Source organism: Bacillus rossius, chromosome 16 (genome assembly GCF_032445375.1).
Source record: "Bacillus rossius redtenbacheri isolate Brsri chromosome 16, Brsri_v3, whole genome shotgun sequence".
NCBI classification, from domain to species: domain Eukaryota; kingdom Metazoa; phylum Arthropoda; class Insecta; order Phasmatodea; family Bacillidae; genus Bacillus; species Bacillus rossius.
Genome location: NC_086343.1, coordinates 28,873,785 through 28,901,137, shown reverse-complemented (window position 1 = coordinate 28,901,137; position 27,353 = coordinate 28,873,785). Strand labels below are relative to the sequence as shown.

At 39.6% G+C, this 27,353-nt stretch overlaps 1 protein-coding gene across 3 annotated transcripts in view; it reads right to left on the bottom strand.

Annotated features, from left to right (window-relative positions):
• LOC134540223 (NF-kappa-B essential modulator) overlaps positions 1-24,378 on the bottom strand; it is a 64,993-nt gene extending 40,615 nt beyond the window's left edge. For 2 of the 3 annotated variants that reach the window (XM_063382838.1, XM_063382839.1), the window contains exons 1-7: positions 24,222-24,378; positions 22,329-22,505; positions 20,833-20,932; positions 18,876-19,006; positions 14,834-14,923; positions 5,376-5,669; positions 3,214-3,272 (exon numbers count right to left, since the gene is read on the bottom strand). In XM_063382838.1, coding sequence (XP_063238908.1) covers positions 3,214-3,272; positions 5,376-5,669; positions 14,834-14,923; positions 18,876-19,006; positions 20,833-20,932; positions 22,329-22,496 — 842 coding nt within the window. In that variant the 5' untranslated portion in view covers positions 22,497-22,505; positions 24,222-24,378. The remainder of the gene's footprint in view (positions 1-3,213; positions 3,273-5,375; positions 5,670-14,833; positions 14,924-18,875; positions 19,007-20,832; positions 20,933-22,328; positions 22,506-24,221) is intronic. The other variant, XM_063382840.1, reaches the window with a different exon arrangement.
• Between the last annotated feature and the right edge of the window lie 2,975 nt (positions 24,379-27,353).

Sequence of the window (27,353 nt, the reverse complement as noted above, 5' to 3'; positions counted from 1 at the left end):
AATAATAATAATAATAATTGTTATTATTATATACTATTAACTTTAAAAAAATTAACAAAATCACACTTATACTTAGTATATAATATTTTAAGTTATTTAAATAACATCCTAAATTAAAAATATATGAAATGTTCTATATTTTAATTGAAAAAACAAGTCATTACGGCAAATTTTGTGTAATTTTGTGTTCAGCCTTGCATTTTGGTGTTATGTGGCATATTGACATTAATTTTGGTGATTGGCGGTGTTTGACTTCCTTCCCGATGTTTGGAGGTTTAACTTCAATTTGCTGTTATTTAGCTTTTATCGCTATTCACAATATAACCTTACCTCTAGACATCACACAAGAGTAAGACACCAACTTAAATTCTTACTTAGAGAATTTAAAAAAACCAAGGGAAAAAATAAATTAAAATGGTCGGCCAGTATTCGAACCTGCATTCCCTGGGATGAAAGTCCAGGGTCTTACCACTGCGCCAACTCAAATTATAAATGGTTAAGTATAATGGGTAGGGTAAGATCTGAAAACCTGAGAATCAATTCTGTGTTCTTCAAACCGAGTTATACCGGAGGGTTAGGTTGGAAGCCAAGAATCTCCCCAGTGAGAACCTGGGTAGTCACGGTCACCAAAGACATTAAGACATCCAGATCAAGGCATATGCAAGTAGAGGTGAAAGGGGTGATGACCATCTTAACGCTTGGGTCTCATACGCCCCGATTATTCTTTTATAGTGATGGGATTTTCGATACTTCGATACCTCGATACCTTCGATACTTGACGGTATCGCAAAGTATCGAGTATCGAAACTGTAAGTTCGATACATTTTTTCGATACCGGAATGCTTGTTCATTTGTATTGAATTAAGTTTTGAGTCGCCATCGTAAAAAATACAACTACAGTAGAACCTCGATGATACGTTCCCGTTTCATACATTTTCCAGTGTCATACGCCAAATAATTTTGGTCCCGCCGAAAGTACTATATTTACAATGGTTTACTTTCCCGGAACATACACTTATAAAATCATTAATTTCCCGTTTCATACGTTTTTACGAAGTGGAAAATTCTAAAAATTCACAAATTTTTTTGTTATATTCCTCCTGATAAATTACTTTTTAAAGCTTTTATTTTGAAAAACATTCATTGTTTACCTTTGCAAACGTAAGAAAATAACTTTATCGCACCATAGATATGGATAGTATCAGGAAGACTGTGCACTTCGCTATTAGCATCTATGGCCAGTGCCAAGCGAGACTAGTGGCGCAAACTAGCAATGATTATGAAAATGGTGCACGCGCTTTACCAAGGCACGGATCTCATATTTTGTGCATTCATTAATCTTTGAACTGAATATACCCATTTGTTATAGTTTTCTTACGATCGGATTGTTTTGTATTTTACGTTTCTCAAGTTAAAATTTTATTGAAATTGGTTCTGTTGCAAAAAGTTGTTTGTAAAATGAAACAAACAAGCAAAAATTTCTGATTTTCTTTTTACAATAGCCTAATTTTTTTTTTCTAATTTAGGCTTTGTGACTATTCCCCCCCTCCAAGAAAGGACTTCATAACATTTTGTAAGGTCACTGTTTCTCATGTCAGCTTTACTTGATTATGGACTGTATTTTACATTTCTGGTGGTTTTATTATATGTATATATAATTATGAATTCATATCTTTCTAGGGATGGTCGGGTACCCGAAATTTCGGGCAGTGTTTCGGGTATCAAGTATACCCGAAATTCCGGGCGGGTATTTCAGTGCCCGAAAATATCGGGCACCTTGGAAAACGGCAATACCGCACGGCGCAAGTAAACAAAGCTTCTTTTTTTTGGAACGCGCGGCAGCTGCAGGAACATGCCACGCCGTCGCCGTCCCGGCACCAGCCGGTGAAGTGAGTGTGCGTGAGAGATAAGATAAAGAAGGTGCCCAGTCAGCAAGTGTGTTTGTGGGAGGGGGAGACAGATATAAGAGAGCGAGCCCTGCAGCAAGCGGAAGTGGTCAAGGTCAACATTTACCGTTAATCTCGCTGGCTGACTAACGATGCAGCTGGTCGCCCGCCTCTCTCTCTCTCACACACACACACGCGCGCGCGTACGCACGGCGGATGCTCACTGCTCAATAGTCACAAAGTAGTGTTCAAGGCCGGTGGATCTGCTTGCTGTGTGCGAGAAGGATTATAAGCTGACTTTAATCACACACATTGTAGTTGCGTGGCATTTACAGAAAGTGGTTGTGAATTGTTTCTATTTAATTCATGTCATTATTTTACCAAAATGGATACCAGTGGAAGTGTAGGTCAAACAATCAACAGTGACAATGAACCTTCAAGCAGCTACCCAAACACAATTTAGTTAATAAGCACTTTATTTCCAAGATTAATATGCACTCTATTTTTTAGTTTAATGTTTAACTTTCATATCAGTGCGGTATAGTAAATAAATAAAAACAGTTCAGGTTTGTCACTGCAAACTTAAGTACGACTATTTTATGTTCAAAATTTATTTCATTAACTGATTTTGATGCCCGACCGAGATTGCCCGAGTTCGAAAATTTTGGACAATTACCCGCCCGAGCCCGCCCGAAGTCAAATTACACATTATGTATTTAAGTTTAATCTGACATTGTACTGGTATGCTAGATTTTGAATTTATATAGTTTAAAACTAATTTATGTTATTTGTAATAATTGTTACTTAATGGGAAAAAATTTTTCCCTGGAGTATCGAGAGTATCGAAAGTATCGAACTGAAAAAACAATACAGAATCGAGTATCGAAAGTGTGGTATCGTCCCACCTCTATTATTTTATATCATTACTTTTAATAAAGGGCAATTTATAAAATTTTTAACTCCATACCTCCATTGCACTTTTTGTTTTGCCATAAAAATTTTCAACAGATATACACTTAGTGTAATATAATGTGTGTAAAAAAGTTATGCAAGTCTTTATCTTTGTCATTATCATTGCTTGTGTGACTTTTTACGCCCACAAAATGAATACGTTGAAAATATTTGTGGCATAACAACAGATGCAAAGTATGTATTGAGTTTGAATTGTAGAAATACGTAACACTTTAATTACTGCACAAAGATCGCCATCAACCCTGCAGATCAGAAATTTTTTCACGACATCCACAGAGGCTAAGCCGATGACGAAAAAGAAAATGAACAGTTCTCCAAACAAAAATTGATCAAATTAGGTTTAGCCTGCACGTACCTCAGCGTCTCCTCACTGGCAGACGGTTGCTCTTGTTTACTTGCAGCCAAGGTAGACATCTGCAAACACAACACACACAAATTAGGCTGATGCACCTGAGGTCGTCAGACGTGACAACATGACATACAGCAAGGAACCATCCAAGCATTAGCTTTGAGTGGTTTGGTAAACCAAGTTTAACAGGTAGCAGGATGGTTGGACCAGTATTCCAATGTATAATCTTGCTCTATGCTAGAGAGAAAACAATGATTAATTTTAAAGTGTGTCATTTTCACTAAAAAAAAAATGGGGAAAAAAAGTTCATCTGCAATACAAACAAAAAAAAATTTTTGAATTACCTAATAATTACAAATTAAAACTATAGCTGATGTTGCCTTAAACTTATCCACGGTGTCCCCATAAATCTGTAATAAAATTTTCCAGCTAGCCCCTTACTTTCCATGAATAAAACTAAAAAATTTCCCTTACAAAAAATTCAAACAGAATCTTGCGCACACAATTTTAAAGTATGAATGACTATGGACTAAAGCACTATCGGAAAAAAAATTCATACACAATCTGGAAGATGGCAGATTTAGCATGGAATTTTCCCTATAAATTACTACCACTGGGGAATTTCCGTTCCTTTATCCAGGATTTAAAATAAATACACTGACTTCCCCAAAAAAATTCCAATTTCCCTTACTTTACAGAATGTGAACACCCTGTTTCTAGTCTTGTTCATACACAAAGTATACATGTAGCTTACTTTTCACACACTTCCTAATACAGTAAAAGGTCATTAATCGGGCACATTCGGAAACATGGCTTTGCTGCGTTAGCTATTTTGCCAGATTATTGACTGTCAATATAGTTCAAACGGGAATACTACATATGAAAATATAAAATGGTACCTCCTAGAATACAGCAGAAACTGCACTGAAAATTAAAACTTATAGATAGTAACTGAGGACATCGGTCCTATAGATGATATTTTTAAAACTTGCCTAATGACAGTAGCAAGAGGCGATGTTGGTTTATGAGTAAACTATACGGTACAAGAAAAATGCATTTATTAATAACATTTTTGCAAAACTAAAACTTTATTAAAACAAATAACTAATGCAACCTAAAACTTAGTAATACTAGTAGTTGCTTTAAAAATAGTCTTTACCTACGCACAATCTGTTATTGATGTCATGTACCGGTTGGAGTAAACATTAGAGATATCTGTTAGTTTTTCATCAATGCACTCCTTTCACTCACGAAATAAACTGTCTTGGGGATTGAAATACAAGTCCAGAGTGTGGGACAGGATCACTGAACTTACTTCAGCTGTAGCGCTGTCTTACTAACCACCTGTTGCAGTTGGCCTGACTGGAAGGTCGATAAGGCCTGCCACGGACACCATCCACTCCGACTCGTAGAAATTGCACTGTTTTTGCGAGTGGCGAAACTGTTCACCTGCTATACAATGATGTTCGTCAGTGTACTATTTGATTGTGTGCTCACATTGTCTATCCTGAACGTGCACCGACCATCGGCCACAGCAGTCAGCCAAACTCCCGTCGCCGCACACGCCACGCCTGCTACCCTCGCGAGTCTTGAGTCCCTCCGCGCCACCGCAAACTCTTTACCGCCAAGGCCAGTATTGCCTCCTGACATCACCAGAGCAAGTGCCCGAGATCGGCGTGGAAATAAAACCATAAAATCTTGTCTCTTCTTATAAGTAGGCCTATCTAATAAAATAGTAGATACCAAAATAAAGATTATTGTCCACAACTTACCTTGCTCATAACTAGAGACATGCAAAATTCGCGGATTCATTTCGCGATAGGCTAGCATCAAAAACTACTTTACCTTCGTACCGCTTCTGCGATGGGCCCACATTATATCCGGGAAACTGTGAGCCAATGGGAAACACTGAACCAAGAAAGTGCCGAATTACGGACAGCCTAGTCGAGACGTCTCACGCGTCAGTGGCCGATGAACAGGTGTCATTTCCGCGAGTATTTAAAGAACTGTGGAGTCTATCCTAGAGGTCGATGAATCCGCGAATTTTGCAGGTCTCTACTCGTAACGATAAAGTGTGAGTGAACTTAAAACAGGAAAACAGAGCCTCGATCGTGCCGGATCAAAGACCTTTCACCGTACCACGGCCCCTGTCTGGCCAGGGGACCGACCTGCTCGCGGAGCGAGGCCTTGTCGCGCCGCTCGTCCTCCAGCCGGGCCCCCAGACGGGCCACCTCAGCTTCCAGCCCGGCGCGCTGAGCCCCCGCCCGCTCCAGGTCCACGCCCAGCTGGCGGCGGGCTCGCTCCGCGGCCTCCAGCCGCTCGTTCACCTGCCGCAGCAGTGACACCAGCTCCGCCTCCTTGCCGCTGGGAGACTCCCGGCTCGGCCGCCGCCTGCCCAGCTCCTCCGCCGCCCGCCTCAGCTCTGCGTTCTCCGCCTTCAGCTCCGCGTTCTCCGCCTGCAGCTGTCGCAACCACGCCGCCCAGCGTCAGCACGCCAGGTCGGCAGTCACGTGCCCACGGTCCGTCTCACAGTTAGCCAGATTGAAACTACCTAGCTTGGCAATTTTTAAATTCCAATTTGTTTATTAAAATAACTTAAATTTTTTTTTTAATTTTACTATTTGGTAATTTTTCTAAGATCATAAAATATTGTCTATTGACAGTACAGTAGAACCTCATATTTACGTACCCGCGATATACGAATTCTCGCAATTAACGTATTTTTTTACATGCACTGTCAATTTCCCTATACTAATAATAATAATGCATTCTTTTCCCACCTTGTGCAAAAGCATTTCCCACTGTTTATGTAGAATTAGTGCTGTATTTCGTGGCAAACCATCGAAAAATTTAGAGAAAACAATAAATTCTCAAAATGAATAGCGTGAAGTTTAATTATTAAGCGTTACTGCATGAGTGTATGGTCACCACAGCTTCGTTCGCCATTGTAAACAACTTACTTTTTTTTGTGCCACGTGCTATTGTACACCATACGGCCATGAACCAAACGTATGGTGACATAAACATGAAAAATAATAAGTACTTTTCTTAGCGTTCCCCTTTAATCTTAAATGTATTATGCATGAAAATAAAAGTGAAAACTCACATTTTAAATACACAAAAGAGCAGATTACTGTTCGATTATTAAAATAAGTTTTAAGCAATGTGAGTTTCCTATAAATATGGAGTCTTCGTGCATATTCGGCGATGTTCATTTTACACATTAGCAACATTCTGAAAAGTCAAATGGCTGCAATGAATATCCAAACAATGCAATGGCAATTTAACTTCTATTCCTCAACGTAAACAATTATATTGATGGTGGTAGCTATCGTGTTATAGTATTATTTCTCAAAAAATCTGAAATTAATAAAACTTTAAAACGTAATTATCAATTGTGTTACAAAATTTCAGCACCAAGTGGCTACATCAAGATGCTTCAACATTCTCATCTCTTACACAAGAACCGCAAATTTCATGTTTAACTTTCGGCAATAATGAAGAACGGGGATATTGGATATATTTATAATTTTAATTATGTGAGATAGTGAAGTTCTAGTTAATATATAAAAACGTAACCGTCTCTGACACATTATTTAGTGTGGTATTGTGAGGTGGACTGCAGCTTACCCCCATGCCCTGATAAAATGGCAGTTAAGCCACTTTTTTCCAACTTTGATAGCAGTATTGTCTACAGCCAGGGGGCTGTTATTGGCTAGGAACTACTTTCTTGCGCCCTGATCCACTTAGTTTTAGCGTGAAACTTTTGCGTGTGAACTAACTTGTAGGACGTCAAGAATAGTGGTTAAACATTTTCTGAAATTAGACTTTGTTAGAATAAGTGAGCTTGCTAAACAGTGGTGAAGTCAAATTCCCTTTTTTGGAGTGTGGCGGAGGGATACGGACGGCCGGCGGAAGAGAGGACGGAGGAAGAAGAAGGTCAAGATGGAGGAGGGGACGCTGTGAGAAAACGTGGGTGTAAGGTGCACAGGGGAGGAGTAAGGAAGCGAGACTGAAAAAGGACTGGATCAACGTGTTGCGAGTTGGTTGAGTGGAAGTGATGCGACAAACTCTTGTGTAGCCATTTTTCGGTAACCACTGAACCGCTGGAAAATCCCTTTGGTTGGGGAGTTGTGCAACAACCAATGGCGCCCGAACAAACGTGAGTCGGGGGTGGAAAACGTTACAACTGAGCTGGCGCCCGAACAGGGACCTGAAGAAAGAAGTATTCAGGGAGAAATATGGCTGCGAGAGAAGAGAAACAAAGGAGAAGCTGCGTGTAAGGTATTCCTGAAACAGGATGATTAAGGTCAGTGTAATTTGCCATAACAAACATGAGTGAAGTGCCGATACGAGATTGGATGGATGAGCTGTGTTCCGCGGGTTTTTGAGGGAGTTGTGTTTTGCGGAGGAAAGAAGTAACTGTCACATGGTGTGGTTTTCCGTCGAGCCGAGCTCCTGTGAAACAATAGTTGGTGTCCTTTGTGTTCTATAACTATGGCCGTCTGCCTGTTATTCTTGTCCTGCTTTCAAGTGTTTTGTGGATCAGGGTAAACATAGTTACGTAATTAGGAGTTATATAACTTATGTGCAAGTGGTTTAATATTGTAAACACAGGAGACAGTCATGGCCCCAGTAGATACTCGTAGCGGGGGCGCGAGGGGTGACGCAGAACGGAGTAACGGGAATGAAAAGGATTTGGGGATAACCGCTGAAGGAGGGGAAAGTAGGGGAAGGGAGAGAGATGGTGAAGGGGCTGGCGCGAGCGTTGTTAGCCCACCCAGTGCGGCCGACAGCACACCGCTATCTCCGCAAGGTAGCGAAAGTAGTGAAGTTATGGACATGTTGAGGGAAATTATCAAAGGTCAGCAATCATTCCAACTAACGGTGGAGAACAAATTTCGTGAACAGAATAATCAGTTTATTGGATTGCGGGAGGAAATGAGTGCTTTCAGAAAAGAAATGAGGGAGGAAGGAGATAAAGTGATGGCTAGGCAGATTAGCTTTGAGAACTCCTGTGAACTGCGTTTAGGTGAGGTTGAAAATCGCCTGAGAGTAGTAGAAAGTGGGCAGGAACAGGGAGAGGGAAGGTGGATGGAGGTCAGCGGACAAGTTGCTGAGCATAGCCAGGAAATAGCAAGGCTTGGGAATAAAATGTTAGCGCTGGAACAGGAGGTCAGGGTGCAGCCAGGGGAAAGTGAGCCTGTTAACCGGAGTCGAACAAGCAGGCTGGGAAGTGCAGCAGTAGAAACAGCTACCTGTGAAAGTCAGGGGGAAGTAAAGAAGCGGGGAGAGACCAGGGAGGACAACACAAGTAGGGGCGGACGTTGTGCACCACAGTACCACGATCGTGACATACCGAAGTTCACCGGGAACGGAAATGTACACCCGCGTAAACATACCAGCAACCTAAAGGAGTTTTTTTCTATGTATGGTTGTGGGAGTGAGGAGAAATTGGTAGTGGCCAAGAGGTCAATAACAGGGGGTAGTAGCAACTGGCTTAGGCTCTGTGACCACCGAATGGCAAATTTTGCTGACTTCGAGCGTGAGTTTACCGCGGAATACTGGGACAAGAGAATTCAGGGAACTGATAGAGCTGAACTGTACCGGGGACGGTGTGTTGAAGGGAGCCTGGAGAGCCATCTGAGTAGTGTGGTAGAAAGAGCCAGGTACTATGACACGCCATTAGGTGAGGAGGAAATAATAACCATGATTTACACACAGTCACCACTGCGGGTGCAGGAGGCATTAGTGGGCAAGGAAATCACGACAATTGAGCAACTTAGAAAAGTGCTGAAGGAGTTGGATAGGCTCAGTGTGCTGCGTGAGAAGGGGGGAGGATTTTACAGGACAGGAAATCGTGACACAGACCATCGCTTAGAGCGAGGGATGGGGGGAAGCAGCGGAGGCCAAAGAGGCGACGGATGGAGTGGAGAAGTGCAGGAGGGGAGGGACGCCCAAGGTCACCCCGGGAATGTGAGGGGGGAAGGCAGGGAAGAAGGCAGGCCAGCTGATGGCAACAGCAACTGGCGAGGGGGTTGGCAAGGAGGGGGGAGGGACAGATGGAGGGGTGGAAGGAAGGGAGACTGGGCGACAACCGGTGAAGGGCGCGGAGCAGGAGAGAGGACAGACAGAAATCAAAACAATGAACACAAGGACGGTGCTGTTCCGGGAAACGGAGAGGGTCGCCTAGCCTAAGCTGCCAGGTTAGGCAGATCCACACTGATAGGAGGCAGTCTGTTGACCGGGCAGAAACCAGTGATAGTATTGATGTAATTTTCACTGACGATAGAAGTTTTTTATTAAACGAGGCAGAAACTGTAGTGAAAGGCAGAGTCGTTCCGGAACTGGCATGCAAAGTAGGAGACCAGGGTGTGGCAATCTTGTTTGATTCCGGGTCAGAAGTGTCTGGTGTGTGCGAACAGTTTCTGGTGAACTTAAACAGGTTAGGATATGAGTTTCCAGTACTTCCGGTGCCGCAGTTAACCATAATAGGAGCAACAAGGGGAAAAAGCAAGAAAGTAAAAAAACAGGTATATCTGAATTTCAAGATAGGGCTAGATGAGTATTTTGCAAACTGTTTGGTCATCCCACAGTTAGCTAAGGAAATAATAATTGGCATTGATTTCATGGCAACGCACGAGGTAGTAGTAAGCTTTGTGACAGGGAGTATTTTCGTAAGCACTAAAGAATACAGTATGCTGCAGGGCACAACGGTGTTCGAGCGGGGTGGGGGGTCGCTGCGAGTGCAGTACGTAGAGGAGTGGGAGAAGGGGAGAGAGGAGAGAGAACTAGCGCTTGCTGTAGGAGGGGAGGAGATAATCAGGAGCCATGTGTCCTTGAGTGGCTGGGAGGAGAGGTTGGACAGTGTGTTGGCGGCCTGTGAGGAGGGGAGTGAAGGGGAGAGAGAGCAGCTGCGGGAAGTACTGCGCCGCTATAGCGATGTGTTCAGCGACGAGCCAGGGCTGACAACCGAGTATACTGCAACCATACCGGTGACCAGAACCACCCCATTCAAAGGGAAAAGTTACCCAATACCTAGAGCATGCAGCGAGGAAGTGGAAAGACAGATCAAAGAAATGGTGGAGAAGGGTATTATAGAGCGGGGGAACAGCCCATTTGTCATATGTAAGGAAAAGCGACGGGAGTGTACGAATTTGTGTTGATTCCCGGGGGGTGAAAGATCATATTGTGCCTGACAGGCAAAGCCCGGTCGAACCTGATTCCCTGTTTGAATCATTTTACGGCAGTAAATATATCAGCACGACCGACTTCACAAAAGGGTATTGGCAGGTACCACTGAAGAAGGAAGATAGGCCGTATACAGCTTTTTTGTACAGAGGGCGGTCGTATCAATTTAAAGTGCTCCCTTTTGGCCTACCAAATAGTGTTGGGGAGTTCTGCAGAGCGGTGGATGTTTCGTTGGGACCCGAGCTAGAGTCAGTGGTGCATACTTATGTAGATGATGTTCTGATTGCCACAGAGACGTTTGAACAGCATGTACAGATTTGGGATAAACTGTTGTGTAGGCTTAGAGAGGTGAACCTGACACCTAGGTTATCTAAGTCAAAGTTTCTGAGAAGAGAAGTAAAGTTTTTGGGGTTTCAGCTCAGTGCAGAGGGGATCAGACCGGACCCTGATAAAGTAAAGTTAATAAAAGATTTTCCTAGGCCACAGTCAGTCAAGGAGCTGAAGGGATTTTTAGGGTTGTGTAATTTTTACCGGCGGTTTGCCGAAAGATTTGCTGATACTGTGGAACCATTACTCAGGTTATTAAAGAAAGGTTGTAAGTGGCAGTGGGAGCAGGAGTGTGAAGACAGTTTTGAACGAGCAAAGGCCTTGTTTATTGACAACTGTATAGTAAGGCATCCTAACATGAGCAAACCTTTTTTTTTGTGCACTGATGCATCCAGTTACGGAATAGGGGTGAAGTGCTTTCAACGAGGCAAGAAGGGGGAAGAGGAGCTTATAGGGTTGCTGAGTAGGACGCTGAGCCCTGCGGAGCGTGCGTATACAGTCACTGAGAGAGAGTGTCTGGCCGTAGTGTGGGGTTTGGGAAAGCTGCGTAATCTGTTGTTAGGTAGCTCGGTTGTGGTATTATCAGACCACCATTCGCTTTCGTTCCTTATGTCTTGCAAGTTAATGGGAAGCCGGCTAACACGCTGGTGTTTAGCAATGCAGGACTATCGACTAGAGATAGTGTATGTGAACGGGGGTGAAAACCAAGATGCTGATCTGTTGAGCCGCACCGTGATAGAGGGGGAGGAGATAGTGCTGGAGGAAAAACCACGCACGGGACCAGTGATGGCGGGGATGACCTTGGAGCGAGACGAGATCTTGGTGGCTGAGTTTGGTCAGCTAGGGGAACGGCAGAGAGAGGATCCTGTGTGGGGTGATGTGATCAAGTCATTGGAAACCACCAGTCAGGTGGGAAGTAATGCAAGGGCAGAAAATTTAAAGCAGTGGTATTGTTTATCTGGGGGGTTACTTTTCAGAAAGGAAAAGGCAGGCACAGTGGACTGGAAGTTATGTGTTCCTGAGTGCTGGGTGAAAAGGCTTGTTTGGCATTTGCATCGCAGCAATGGTCATTTTGGGGCCAAGAAAGTTCTGTGGTTAGCAACAAATAGCTACTACTGGGTGAGCATGGAGAAAAGTATTAGGAAGATATTACGGAGTTGTGACATGCCAGAAGGCCAAGTATCCGAATAGGAGCTGGGAGGGCAGTTGGGTGCCGATTATTCCTGAGGGGCCCGGGGAGCTGATCGCAGTTGATTTGTATGGACCATTACCAAAGGGTCGGGGCGGTGTTCAGTATCTGTTCGTAGTGTTGGATGTGTTCTCAAAGCTGGTCTGTTGTTATCCATTAAAGAAAGCTACCGCAGCTGCTTGTGTTAGCAAGCTGATCAATCAGTATTTCAGTGAGTATGGGGTACCTAAGAGGGTGCTTAGCGATCATGGGACGCAATTTACATCAGACATGTGGAGATGGGAGTGCGCCTGGGCAGGAACAGAAGTAGTGTACAGTTCTGTCCGACATCCCCAAAGCAATCCTAGTGAGAGAGTCATGCGGGAAATAGGGAGATTGCTGCGGACCTACTGCCATGATAGCCATAGTAAGTGGGCTGATGCAGTTCCGCTCATCAACAGAGTGCTTAATGAGCAGGTACACAGTGGGACCGGGTTCTCTCCTCGAGAGATTGTGACAGATGAAAGACAACGGGATGAGCTAGCAGGACAATGTGTGTTTCCTGCAGGCGATGAATTGAGTAGGGAAGATAGGGTGAAAGAAGTACGCCTTCGCTTGAAGCATGCAGCGTTAAAGAGGGGTCAGCAGCAAAGTAAACCGTTTCAGAGATTCCAGGTAGGGGACCTAGTACTACTCAGAGTTAGTGAGAAAAGTAACTATTTGCAGAAGGAAACCAAGAAACTTCACCTACTCTATGAGGGACCTTTCAGGCTAAGCAAGGCAGTGGGCCCGAATGTTTGGGAACTGGTGGGGGTCAAAAATAATGAAGTGCGGGGTATCTTTAATCAAGGGTTACTGAAGCCTTACTTTTGTGACATGTGATTTGAGGGTGTTAAAGAAAGGGGCCATGACTGGATCTCATGTGGTAGGGGCAACATGGTTGGGTTACCCTAGTGGGAGACTAGAAGCCATGACTACTAAGAGCCTGTGTAGGTAGATAAGTGGTGTTATTATATAGAGGAGAATGAGGAATGTTATTTGTGTTGATCATGCTACTAGTGCAGTGACTGACGTGAGCCTGCTGAGAGAGAAAGCCATCTGAATGTTGTGAGAGTCACCCATTAGGATGACTTTATCTGGGGGGTTGTGAGGTGGACTGCAGCTTACCCCCATGCCCTGATAAAATGGCAGTTAAGCCACTTTTTTCCAACTTTGATAGCAGTATTGTCTACAGCCAGGGGGCTGTTATTGGCTAGGAACTACTTTCTTGCGCCCTGATCCACTTAGTTTTAGCTTGAAACTTTTGCGTGTGAACTAACTTGTAGGACGTCAAGAATAGTGGTTAAACATTTTCTGAAATTAGACTTTGTTAGAATAAGTGAGCTTGCTAAACAGTGGTGAAGTCAAATTCCCTTTTTTGGAGTGTGGCGGAGGGATACGGACGGCCGGCGGAAGAGAGGACGGAGGAAGAAGAAGGTCAAGATGGAGGAGGGGACGCTGTGAGAAAACGTGGGTGTAAGGTGCACAGGGGAGGAGTAAGGAAGCGAGACTGAAAAAGGACTGGATCAACGTGTTGCGAGTTGGTTGAGTGGAAGTGATGCGACAAACTCTTGTGTAGCCATTTTTCGGTAACCACTGAACCGCTGGAAAATCCCTTTGGTTGGGGAGTTGTGCAACAACCAATGGCGCCCGAACAAACGTGAGTCGGGGGTGGAAAACGTTACAGTATATATTTTCTTATTGTTTCCCATATAGTGAGATGATAAAAAAAATTTGAACATTTCCCTCATTTTGTGTTTTCCTGGTTTTTACATATTTTTTTCCTGGTCCTTTGAAAGATGTAAAAATGAGGTTCTACTGTATTATTACAGCTGTAGTCATTCTGATAGGAAAAAATAATTCCATGCTAAACACTAATTTTTATAGGAGAAACTACTTGCAGTAGTCTATCACTATTAATAACAAGGCATTCCACAAAATAATCTGCTATGCTCAAAAGGGCAACAATATTTTAACAGTAAATTATATAAAAAAAATTGTTGACAAAATCAGTTGAAATCAAGACGGTGTCTATCAGTTAAGTCTCCTTAGAATATTTTGTTGTTGATAAAGTACTACAGGAAAATATCATTTCCGAATTTTCATTCCAAATTTTACCTTACAAAATATAATGGTTCAGAGAGTTTTTAAAAAAATTTAATTACATTACAAAGTTGTGTCAAAAAAATTTGTCCTCTATGGCATGTATCTGGGACTACAGCATACGGAAACAAGGACAGTGCTAATGACAGAAATCATACTTTGGAAAGAGAGAGTGAATGCCCATTGCAAACTAAGAATGAGACACGCTTTAGTGAGGCACCATTTCAGCATTTGCCTGGAGTGATTTAGTTAAAATCTGGAAAAGAAATCAGGATTTAAGGACCGAGATTCGTAACCGAGTCTGGAATCCTCGCTATCAACAACTGCCCATAACGTATGAATGATGAAATTAGAATGAAGAAACGTCATAGTGAATAGGTGGGGGAAAAGGAATTTCCCTAAGGACAAAAAACCACTGATGTAAATTATCATGGATTATTAAGTAGCTACTACTTTAAAGTCAAGTGAGCTAAGTTATGAAAGAATTAATGCCTAATCCTTTAAACTATGTATGCCCTTCTGCTCAGTTATACATCTTATGTACCATAACTTAACTGTACTATGTATTATGTGACAAGGCCCATGATATTAAATGAAAGACAAGGTCACAGTGAAGGCGGTAGGGGAGAATAACCACATGCATAAATAACAGAGAGAGAAATGCACGGTGTAGTGCTAATAATAGTTTCAATGGAATCACTGGTACAAATAGTAATGAAATCACACAACTGGTGCACCAATAAATTATAATAATACATTTGTTATTCTACTCATTATTATTCATTGAAATCAACTTACAAGCTCCTCCAAGTTGCTGCCTTCGATCCTGGCTGTAGTCTGGTTCTTTTGTTCAATGACATTCTTCAGCATCGTGTTTTCTGCTCTAAGCTGAATGATAAAATAAGTTCAGTCAAATCAATATGGAGTGTCTACCATTTAATTTACCAGAATTTTTTTATACATGAACACACCACATTTCAAAACAGAATTTCCAAAACTTCACAATTAAAATTAGAGGTTACCAACTTCTTTCATATTTGTGTAACATAAATAGTTGCTCCTGCACAAGATGCCTCAGCATACTGAATGATTTGATAACAGTTTCAATTAGATATGTTTCATTTTCACACCAAATCTATAATCACTAGGTATTAATGAAGATGATGATTAAATGGCTCTTTGAACTTCATCATTGCTGTATAATTAAATTAGCAACTGGTTACAAGTACATATAATGAAAATGTTGCGATTGGGGCTATTTCTCATTCAAACAAAACAGGTTCTGCAAGTACTTAGAAAAACTTATCTTCTTTGCTAGGTTGTGATTGCTGGTATAACTTTGACATAGTTACTTTACTACACTATGTTACTACTCCCACTTTAGCCCCATGCGCCACCATCTCCCTCCTTACCCACAACCTCCCCTGCTCTATATATATATGCATGCGTGTGCAACGTGATTATTGCCAGCATTTGTGCAGTGCACCACCGCCCCGCAAGAGGGTGTGATTTGTCACCACCCACCACCTCCGACTAGCTCAAATTAGGTGATGAGTGGAACATACAGGTTGCAGGGCACGAACAAAGAAGAAATTTATACGCAAAGTTAGATATATTACCGGTTTTTTTTTATTTATGTAAATATCACACTATATTCGAAACAACAGAATACATAAAAATTAAATGTTCTTTAAAAATTTATAAAACACTGAGTCATCGCCCGGCCACGGCCAGCTCGGCCCGGTGCTCGGACAATGACTGAATTACAGCTTTCCTTTCCTTCGTGCGGGCAGTGTCCTGGGCTCGCTGACGTAATTTTCAGCCAATCACGGCGCATAGCAACAGAAGCTCCCACGAAATGCTTACTTCTGTTCCCACGACGCAGCGATTTAGTATCTTTCTCGCACTCCCGTGACCGTGACTCACACGCCTCGGTCGTGGAAAAACGAAGGAGAATCACGCCAGCACGCCTTCCCACACAAAGTCGCCAGCAAAAAAATTACTTCAAAAATAAACTTATGAATTTTAAAAATAAAAACAGTAAACCCGGTGAAACACTTTACGTCTAACTTCGAAAAAGAAAAAAATTTACATCATTTGAAAACTTAACCTGAAATTTGACAAAAAAAAAATTATGACAAAATATGATTACTGGATTGCATGGGAAAGGCTGTAATATGGATTGTTACAGATTGATTACCGGTAAAGGAGTGCGACGTTTCCATAAATACATTAAAATATAACATTGTATTTGTTTCGTTTTATTCCACAAGGGCTATTAAATAACCTTATTAAATCTATTGTGTCCATACTGACATTACGGCACGCACCCCAGAGAGCAAATATTATATGCCAAATTTTATATTTTCAAATACAGTTATTGTAAAGGGTAACTTAATTTATTTCAATCATGTGAAGTGTTTTATGTATCAATATTGTAACGTAATCGGCACAGATCTTATAACAGTCATCAACGAAACTGTACGAGACCTGGGCAGTGGCCATTTTCTTATATACGGCCCAATCTCCAACCATCATGGCCCGAGATAGGACGCGTTTGCACCCCAGGGACTTCATCGCTTGCTGTCACTGACAGCTATATTAGCATAATTGAACATAATACAAAATAGATCTTAATTCACAGGAACGTGGCAATTTTTTTTTTTTTCGTACAGAGCAAAACCATTTCCAGAGATAATTTCCACCTGATTTAAGTGGACAGTTTTAAAGTATAGCTATAGGCTGAAGTGAGGCATCAAAAAAACTAAATGTTGGTTAACAAAACGCTTAAATGTTTCATGACTGCCAAAACCATTAATGATAATTTTGAGACCTCTTCGTGACCATTCCTCCAGTTTCCTTACTTTTTTGTGACTTTCGTGACCAGCACACACCCTGCAAAGGTAATATGTGTCCAGTGGCCATGCCATAGAAAAATTTGATTAATATTTATTTATAAATATTAGGGATGGGCCGGTCGAATCCAGGAATCCAAGGGATTCGAGGGATTCAACGAATATGCGAAGATTTGGCGAATCTGCGAGGATTCAAGTAACTAATTGGCGAAAACCACACACATTAGTAAACATTCAGCCAAGAACAAGAGAAATATGTCCGTAGATATAACCGTATTTACCCGAATATAATGCGATGATTTTTATCAAAATATCCAAAACTGAAAGTGGGGATCGCAGTATAACCGCAAACCTACATCTTTGCCGCTCGAAGAATGTTTTGAAATGACGCGGCATGGCGAGACAACTGTGTCAAGATCAGGGCCGGCGCCAGCAATGCGGGAAAAACATGAAGTATGTGTTTGAAGGGATGATAGTCGCACATTTTATAATCAAACCGTGCATCAAAAACACATTTCGTTCAAATTAAAACAGAAAAACGAAACTCGGACGAAAGACAGAATCAATGCATAATTATCTTCGTAGTACATACTAACGAATAATAGGTAGTTTACTCAGTACTTGATAAGAGCCCGCGCGGGGCATTCAATCATCGGCGATTTATCGATTTCCCACTACGTGCGCGCCCTCTATACGGGAATCAACGTAACCAAACGTGAATGATGCTAAGATGCAATGACATAATTCAACACGTTTGAAAATATCTTTAAAAAAATTTCCACATTAAATCAGTAAGTGGTAGTATTCAAACTAATAATAAATTTCAACTTGTAAAATACATAAAACGTTTGATATGGGAAAATAACTTTGACATCCTGGAGAAAAATAGCGTATATCTTAATGAGAAAAATGGCAGGACCAAAACTTTTTCCCGTGTTTGCGATATGATCTGTGGTGGTGACTTTTAATTGTCGCGATTTGGGGTTATGTTACGACGGGAAAAAACGTAAATTGCGGAATTGATCGTTACATATTTTACCTGTAGTAGGCCTACTAAGTGTACATCAGGAATGTTCCATTAAGCAGCCACAGGTCATATTAACTAAGCATCGCATGCCCATATTTCATCAAGTAAGTTCTTTGTATTTGTTTTCTGCCTTTTTCAATGGAATAATCTCAGTGTTTTAGGTTCATTTGTACTAGAAAACAACAATTTGAATGAAATTTTTTTTTTTTTTAATAATTTGTTACTAACTTTTTTTTCTTCATGGATTCAGATTCGATATTCGACAAATCCTTAAAGGATTTGACTAAGTATTCGGATTCGGCCAAAAATAGGATTCGACCCATACCTAATAAATATTTTTTAATCTTTTGGTTGAGTTTAATAATTTGGTATTATTTTAATTATTTCAAGCAGTCTAGGTAGTTATGAATAATATGTTTATTATTATCTTTGAAAGATTTGTGCAATGGGAGTGCATGACTTGATGTAAGCTTTTGGACATACGCCATTGCTAAGCACATGTATGTCTGTAGAAAAAAACTACAAAAAAAATAGACAAAAAACACAAATCAAGCAAAAATTTCTGTTGTCAACAGGATATAATCACCACTTAATATTCCATGACAGGAATATGGCAATTTCTGCTTAATTTGTGTTTTTTGTCTTTTGGTTTTTTGTAGTGTTCTTATAGAGACATACATGTGCTTAGCAATGGTGTATGTCCAAAAGCTTACATCAAGTCAATATGTTTTTTCTTGTAAAGGCAGCCGTGTATTGGTTTAGACCTTTTGGTTTTGGTAAATTACATTCACTATTCAATTAAGTAGAATAATATCAGTTATATTTAAGCAGTAATCCCACAGTGCCTCAATACCAAACACGTTGGTCCCCTAGTTGCGCGACAGATTGCACGGTGAGCGATGAAACACTGTCAGGCCACTGAGAGCGTGGAAAGAGTCTGAGCAGAGGGGGGACGAACCTTGTGTATGAGGGCCCCGGTCTCCGAGAACTTCTCCCCGTGCTGCTGGAACACAGCCTTCACCTGCGTCTGCCAGGCCAGCAGTGTCGCCAACTGGTTCTTCATCGCCAGGTTGTTCTGGCTCAGCATCTCTGCCGGGACGCGAGCAAGGTTCAGGCCAGCGGCGGGTCGGAAACGATCGTTTCTACCCTCACATATTTTTGACATTTGGTTTCAAAAAATTGAAACTACGGGTGATCAGTCAAGTGAAAGTTTAAGCAAATACACTAGAGACTTATACAGAGCAGTTCTAAACTAACAACACAACTATACTAAAAAGCAGCAGGAAAATATAACTAAAAAAAAATACATTACAAATAAATTGTTACCTAAATTATAAACAATAATTTCTAGTGTCAGATTTGATTAACTTCTTTTTGAGAATTTTTTTTACCCAATAAATATATAAAAATAATTTTAAAATAAGTTTTGTATGAGAAAATAAAGTTATTGTCTTAGTATTAATGTTGGTACTACAGGTATTACCTATACTTTTTTCCACTTATGTTAATCAAGATAATTTGTTTCCCAATCAGGCAAGTGTGCTTGCTGACAAACATTTTAATCAAGAAAATACTACCAAAATCAATTTACTGTATTAATATATGTTTAAATACATTTGAAGTACATTCAAATTAATGTTCAGTAACATTTTGAGATTAAACAACCTAAAATTAAATTCAAAAAATAAACGGACTGCATTGTTTACATAACATGGGTTGGCCATAACATTCCTAGGAGGCTTTGACAAAACAACTTTCTGAATTATAAAACAATGATGTTATTAACATAGGAGATGTATTTCAGTTATAATAAGTTTTTAAAAAGTATAAACGTAATATTTTATGTTATAAGACAATTTTTTTTTATCTTATTAAAATATTTCCCAATTCCGTTGTATTCTAAATGTGTGTTGCCATGATTTGCCAAAAGTGCATCCTAGTAGGCACAAGGTAAACCAGCTGTAAAACCCTCTAGCTTTTCTCTCCAGAACTGCTGCTGACATACGAGATGGCGTAACATAAACGTTGGCTGAAAACAAGGGGCGCCGGCAGAGATAAATACGCAATTAGGAAAAGAATGGCTATTAAGGAAAGAACAAAACATTGTTTGTTAATTTATCACATTATTAATTTGTTGCACTGTCTTTTAATGCTACACTAGTGCTGCTGCTTGCAAGGAAATAAAAATTTACATAAAAAAAGGTGATAGTTCAATATCTAACACCACGCTATTTCAAATCATGCCGTAATTTTTTGGCATTGTTTCTTCAAAACCGTGCAAATCGAACAGTGTTACTTTGGTGAATTTGGGCTTCGCAACATCTCGACATCAAGGTCGAGACACGAGATGGAAAGTAATCATACGAGAATGGAACGTTGGTGGAACGATTGGGACGGGGAAACAAGAGCACCCGGAGAAAATCCCACCAGTTCATGGCAAAGTTCGCCACGCTTCCCACTTGCAAAAAAAAATCTCGATTTGCACTCACCGGAAATCGACCCAGATTTGACATGGGGTGAGTGATCGGACTACTCAACCCCAGTGGTCCCACTTGCATCTTTTAATTACTGTACCTACTAACCAGCAGTCATCTTCAAAAACCATTAACAAGGTTCAATTGCAAAAAACAAATATCCCTAAAATTTTCTTGCTCCTATTTAAATTTCAAGTTTAGAACTGCTTTCAAAATGAAAGTACACTTCTCTTTAAGCCAACACATATTTCAGCACGCATGCACAAACACAGGGATATACAAATTTTTTATCTAACCATAAACAAGTTATTTTGAATTTCTCAGATCACAAAAATTACAAGGATATACAAAACAATAGCTACTTTTCACAATAACTCAGAAAATAACAAGAATTTTAACTACATCCAACCAATAGCATGATGAAATGATTTACACACTGACCTTTCAACTCCAAATTCTCTTGATGAACTTCCCTGAGTCTTTTTTGAATTTCCTCAGGCCCAACGTTCGATGCCATTGAATCCCACAAGTAGCTGTCAGCCTGAAAACCAAATGATAATACAAGTTTGGGGTTCATTATATGTAGCTACTTTGAAACAGAATTATTTTAATACACATAGATCAAGTATAAAATAAGCAAAGATACTGTGTATGCTCTATGCTTACAACTGAATTCTTCAAAGGACAAAAGGTAGACATGTAACTGAAATTGCACGTATGAAATTGTTTCATTTAAAAAAGTAAAGTCTTGGAAAAGTTGGATCAATTACACGAACAGCAACAAAAACCAACAGAATATGATTATTCATTATTAAATAAAACTAAAAGGTGGGAGAAAAAGCCATGTCATATAAAATCCTTTATTTTCTTAATTACCTGTGTTGGTTCCCTGCTTCATAGGTATAAATAAATTTGCATTTTTTAGTAGGTAACCCTTTAAGCCTTTGGAAAAACTTATTAACAGAGTTAAACCGTATTTCCTCTAAGCAAAATCTAGTTTAACTGACTGCATTATTTTAAAACTATTATCAGCAAAATTCAGAATGTCAGGGTCTTTTAAGAGATATGAATCAGGATTTGAAGTCTCACCGACATCATTGTCATAATGAAAAGTGTTGTAATGAGAACGAGCACTGAATGGGGTGACATGGGATATCACAAGTAAACTCACTGGCTCACGTTTCCCACGTCCGACACGTTTCCCACTTGTGGAAAAACTGTGTTTTTGACCACGCTCGGCAAAAAATCCAGATCGTCTCTGTGGGACGCGAGTGAACTGGCCACTGGACCACGCGGCCTCTCTGACGCTTGGCTGCAAGTCTCGAGGTGTTTATAACGTTTATTTAAATACCAGGTGGAGGGACGCACAAGTTGTGGTCATAAGCAACACTTCCACAAGTACTTACTGCAATTGTATTATTGGTGGGCCACAAAACAAAATGAAATCCACGCACCAATTGAAATGTGACACAATTTGATTTGAGCGTGCTTAAAGAGAATCATTATACTTATACTTTATGTGGACGAGATACAGATGAGTTTTGATTAATCAATGGTTCCGTATTATTCGTGCCGACCTAAAATGCCGTTACCGGCAACGACAGTTGAAATATTTGCTTGAGGACTAAGAAAATGATCTAACCATAGTCAAAAGCCTAAAAAAATTAATCTCAATGGTGTAATTTACTGGTTGGGCGAATCATGCAGTGACATGAAGGAATCTACCCTAACTAAAAGCTGATAAACATCACCCCGAAAAATGATACCACTGGGCCAAATGAAAACATGGCAGTTTTCTTATCATGTCCTTGTTATTTGAAATTTTGTCCTCCGAGTTTGCTGCAGTTCAAATTTAAGTCTGTTAATCAAGACTCTACCTCGTCAGCTTCTGTATTTCACTTTTGTGGTCGCCTTAGTCTCAGGAGATGCGGGCACACCTGTCCGTCGTGCTGCCGCGGCCTGCCAGAGGCGTCGAGGGACCCGGGCAGCTCCGGCCCCCCCACCTCGAGGAACGACGGGTTCTCCAAGACGACGAACGACGCGTCGCTGGCTGCCAGCGAGGGAGGGCACTGGTCGCTCGGCTCTCCGCCCTCCATCTTCACCATCGCCCGGCGCTGCACCCCAGCATGTTGCCATTCATTTTATTAATTTAATTTAATTTTTGGTAAATATGTAGTGTAGCTGTATTTGCGAAAAAAAATTGTTAAAAACCCGAAAATACTTTTATTATATATGCTCTTTAACTTCCTCTTTCCATTAAACCCGGTGGAGATAAGAAATTCCAAATACTTTAGGAGATATTGAATTTTTTAATTTTCATCACAATAACTGTGCATTGGTGCGGCATTCAAAATTGTTTCTTGTTTACAAGTATGAATTTTTTTTTTTACGCGACGTAGGGGAACGACTACATCATTTTCTACTAATGGCAAAGGAATTGTACCCACCTCTAGCTTAGGTGAGTTATTAACATTTTAAATTTTAATGTTTTATTTGTTATTTGGATATTGTTGCACAAGTAATAAGTTAAAAAAATTACGTGAGTTCCTACTGTTCATCCTTTGTCCTGGTTTGTTTGGTCAGGTCAGTTACATTATAAATACTTTAAAACTAAACAACGATTAAAATTAATTCACTTTATTTTTAATGTTTGCTTAGTTTGAAAGTATTTATAATGTAACTGACCTGACCTAATTGACCATTTTAATTAATTATGCATTCACGAACACACTGCAAAATAAAAAAAATTGCTACGGTCAAATGATAGCACAGGTCTTGTATTGCAAAATAAGAACGGTGATATCTCCTAAAGTATTTGGAATTTCTTATCTCCGCCGGGTTTAATGAAAAGAGGAAGTGAAAGAGCATATAATAAATAGTATTTTTGGATTTTTAACATTTTTTTTTCGCAAATACCGCTAAACTACATATTTAGCTAATTTTTATATGGGGTCTCACACACCACTTTGATCTTTTTCAGTTTCTCAACAATTACTATTAGTTAATGGGTATTCCAGATCTCTGTAAATTTATAACTATACCTCTCTTGCATTCGTTGTTCTGTCACTAACCTATTTCAAAAGATATTTACCAAGTTTTTATATAAAATAAAGTTTGTAAAAAGTTGCACAAGTGTTTGTGATTGTTACCACTTGTGTGACTATTATACCACACATAGTTAAATTTACAGAAATTACCCTTCACCAATGGTAATGATGAGAAAAAAGGAAGGGGGGGGGGGGGGGGAACATGGTGTGTGTGTGTGAATCCCACCTTAATCCAGAAGCTACTGGACTATCACCACGCCGGGTCCGCGAATCTCCCTGATTATCAAACTTCAATATACTCTTCAATGGGAATTCCAAAGAAAATTAATTTACAGATCAAATCGGAGGCTGATCCGGGGGTGGGGAGGAGAAGTAAAAGAATGTTCAACCAATGGTATTTACTACTTAATATCGCAATGCCCTTTTACAGAATGATTAGACAATATATAAGAAGGAAAAAAGCATATTTTTTTTTCTTTTTTTTTTTATGTGCCCGTTCCCCTCCTACGAGGAAACTGATACTTTAAACTCACTGGGAAAAACATCCACTTCTAAATGTACCTATTCAAACAGAGCATCAAACCATTACTTGTCTCAGCAAATTCCTTGCTGTGTTAACATACGTGTAGACATGGGCTCCAGACTTCTTAAAACAATGCTATTCAAGGCGCAAGGATTTTTAAAAATAACACTGCTGTATGAGGAGGGGAACGAGCCATAGCTAACCTCAGCAAAGCAGGGAAAATGTGAACGATTTAGTACCTCAAAAGTGATACAGCTTACCTCGAGAATCAGTCACTTCTTCCTGTCGCAGAATTTATAGGAGAAAGAAATAAAATGGAAAGCTTATAATAAAATATCACTCGTATATTTTACTTCGTAAAGCAGAGACTAGACGAGGAAAAACTGGGCGAGAACAGATGACTCATTACCGCATCACAGTCACATGACCCTTGACGTCAAGCCAAAACAAAAACAATGGTTTGTTGTAAACACCGTCTGCACATGCGCACACAACGCGCCGCCCATCCCACGTGGTACAGCGCATGCGCTACAGGAAGTTACGTTGAGACAAGGCGCGCGCCACGAAGTTACCGCGGTCGAGGTCCTTTGTAAATTTTTTGCAACAAATACTGAAACTAGACTCAGCGGAATTTATGTAAAACAAACGTGGTACAGACATTTTATAAATATTATGTATTTAAATTCAATAACTATTTAGATTCACGAACATTTACCAGGTGAAAAGTAAACTCTAGACTTATCAAATTCAAGTTTAATATTAATATTTCTTGTTTGAATAAAAATCTACATCAGTCTCATTATGCGAAATTTCTGGGATTAATAATTGATGAAAAAATAAATTGAAAAAAGAACATAGAGGTATTATGTAATAAACTAACATCTGCATGTTTTGCTCTTCGCTGTATGGTTGGGAAAGTTGATGTTGAGGTTATGAAATTAATGTACTTCGGGTATTTTCACTCACTAATGCAATATGGTATAATTTCATGGGGAAATAGCTCGGAAGCTATTAAAGTCTTTATAATACAAAAAAAAGCCATAAGGATTATTTGTAATAGCAAGCAAAGAGATTCATGCAAACCACTTTTTAATAAACTATGTATTCTCCCATTGCCAAGTCAATATATCTTTTCAGTTTTAGTGTTTTTAAATAAAAATCTGAATATTTTTAAGCCAAATTCAGCAATACATCCATACGAAACTAAAAAATGTGATGACTTGCATATAACTCGGGCAAGAACTACTTTACAGCAGAAAGGCATATATAATACTGCTTTGAAGTTATTTAATAATCTTCCATTAACTTTAAAACAACTATGTAAAAGTAAAAGTAAAAATTTTAAATATAAATTAAAAGAATATCTCATCTCAAAAACATTTTATTCTGTTGATGAATTTTTAAATTGTATTGATAATCATAATTTGTGTGTTAACATCTGAATTGTGTATATATATATATAATAGTTATGTTATGTGTATATTTGTGTGTTTATGTATAAAATATCTTTGTGTACGGACACCTTAATATTATATGTGTACAATACATGTATGCTCTATCCCTTTAATTGTGATATGTGTATATAATCATGATATTGTTTATAACTTTTATCTTACTATGTTATGGATTTATTTTTTATTTTGTATTGTATTGTATATACTGACATGTTCTACACCATTGAGCAATTGCTCATTCATGGTCGACGGAACGTAACTATAAATAATAATAATAAATAATAAAGTCACTGCTACTTTAACCTCCAATCAAATCTTTTTTCACCTCATTCGCCCTCCACTATCAACTAATATCTTTATTCAAGTTATCTTTTCCAAACAAGAAAATCAACCTAAATTTCTGTCATCACCTTGGACCACTCTTAACCTGTACATTGTTGTGACTTAGCATGATGCTGTTCACTGAACACTCTTCAACACTTGTAACTTTACCTTTGCAATCAAGAGCCTTCTTACTCAGCAATAAAACTATACAAACCATACAACTATACAAATATTAAAGAAACATCTTTTTCAGAAACTAATTAAAGAACAAATGAAGATTTTTTGATAGCCCATTCTTTATATTCTGTCGATAAATATTTTTGCTACAAGCAATAAAACTGCACACAAACATGTACAATTCTTGTTCAGTATAGTGCCAGTGGCGGTTTTAGAAAATAGGAACTGAAAATGTAGGTTTTTTTTTTTTTTTTGTGATTAAATGATTGTAAATTTGGAATAATTTAAACTTTCCAATACTTTTGTGCAAACTTGACATGCTTAAAACCTCTTATGGATGCAATAGTCCAAACTAAACAAAATCACAACAGTAAGAGTCATAGATTGCAGTATCAAATTTCAGCATCAACCCAATGACTATATTATATATTAAGTGCTCAATTTTATTAACACAATTTTCAGAACCAGTGGTCTTCATGCATCACCAACCTCTGAATGTGATTACAAACCCCACCAATAACAATGATTTTCATAATACATTTTTGTACATACCTACCTCCTGATTTTGTCACCTTGCTTTCCCCACTACTGTCATTTTTCTTTCGGTGAATTTCAATATTATTTTCTCGTACACTGCAATGCCTCATTGCTCTGACCAACCCCATAACTCGTTAAAGTCATCCTGTAGAAGCAACCTCCTCTCTCCTGCAACATTGCATTAAAATGCTATGTAACCTGATGGATACTTGTAGAAGTTTTAGTAATCGGCCGTATTCAAATTTCTGTGGAACACTTCGTTTCGTTGATGGTGGAAATTTTATCCAATCAGTATGAAGAGGTAGTGCCCCCCTGGTGTCACATACAGTAATTAATTGTGGATTGATTTGAAACTCGGTGAACATGTGGTCTCTTGAAGCAGTTGCAACAATTATGAGAAACATCCACATTTAAATCGCTCACACAAGCTAGGCCTACTCTATACAATTCTACATGTCATAATTTCTTCCATAGAAACATACATACCTGCTGTTGGTTTGGCTAGCAGTTTTGCTGGAAGCTACTAGCGGAGCCTGTATGAAACCTTAATCATAATACAAGCTTTATTGTCTTTAACACACGCACATAAGGCAACAGCCAGATTATTTTGGTTAAAGGATGAAACCCACTTATCACTTGGTGAAAAATGTCTGATTAGTATTTTTACCTACCAGCAGCTATAATCATCCTGTTAAATGATGTGCTTCTTATAGCACAGAATGGCCATACAAGAATGTACCCTATATAAAATTTAATAGAATCAACTGTAAGCATTGCAGTGTGTTGGTTCAAGGTCACAATTAAAAAGCAACTCGGTTTTAAATAAGCACATTGCCAAGTACTGCTCTGTTGTTTTTTCACTTGCATAGTGAAAGAATGGCCCTTTCCCCAATTAGAGAA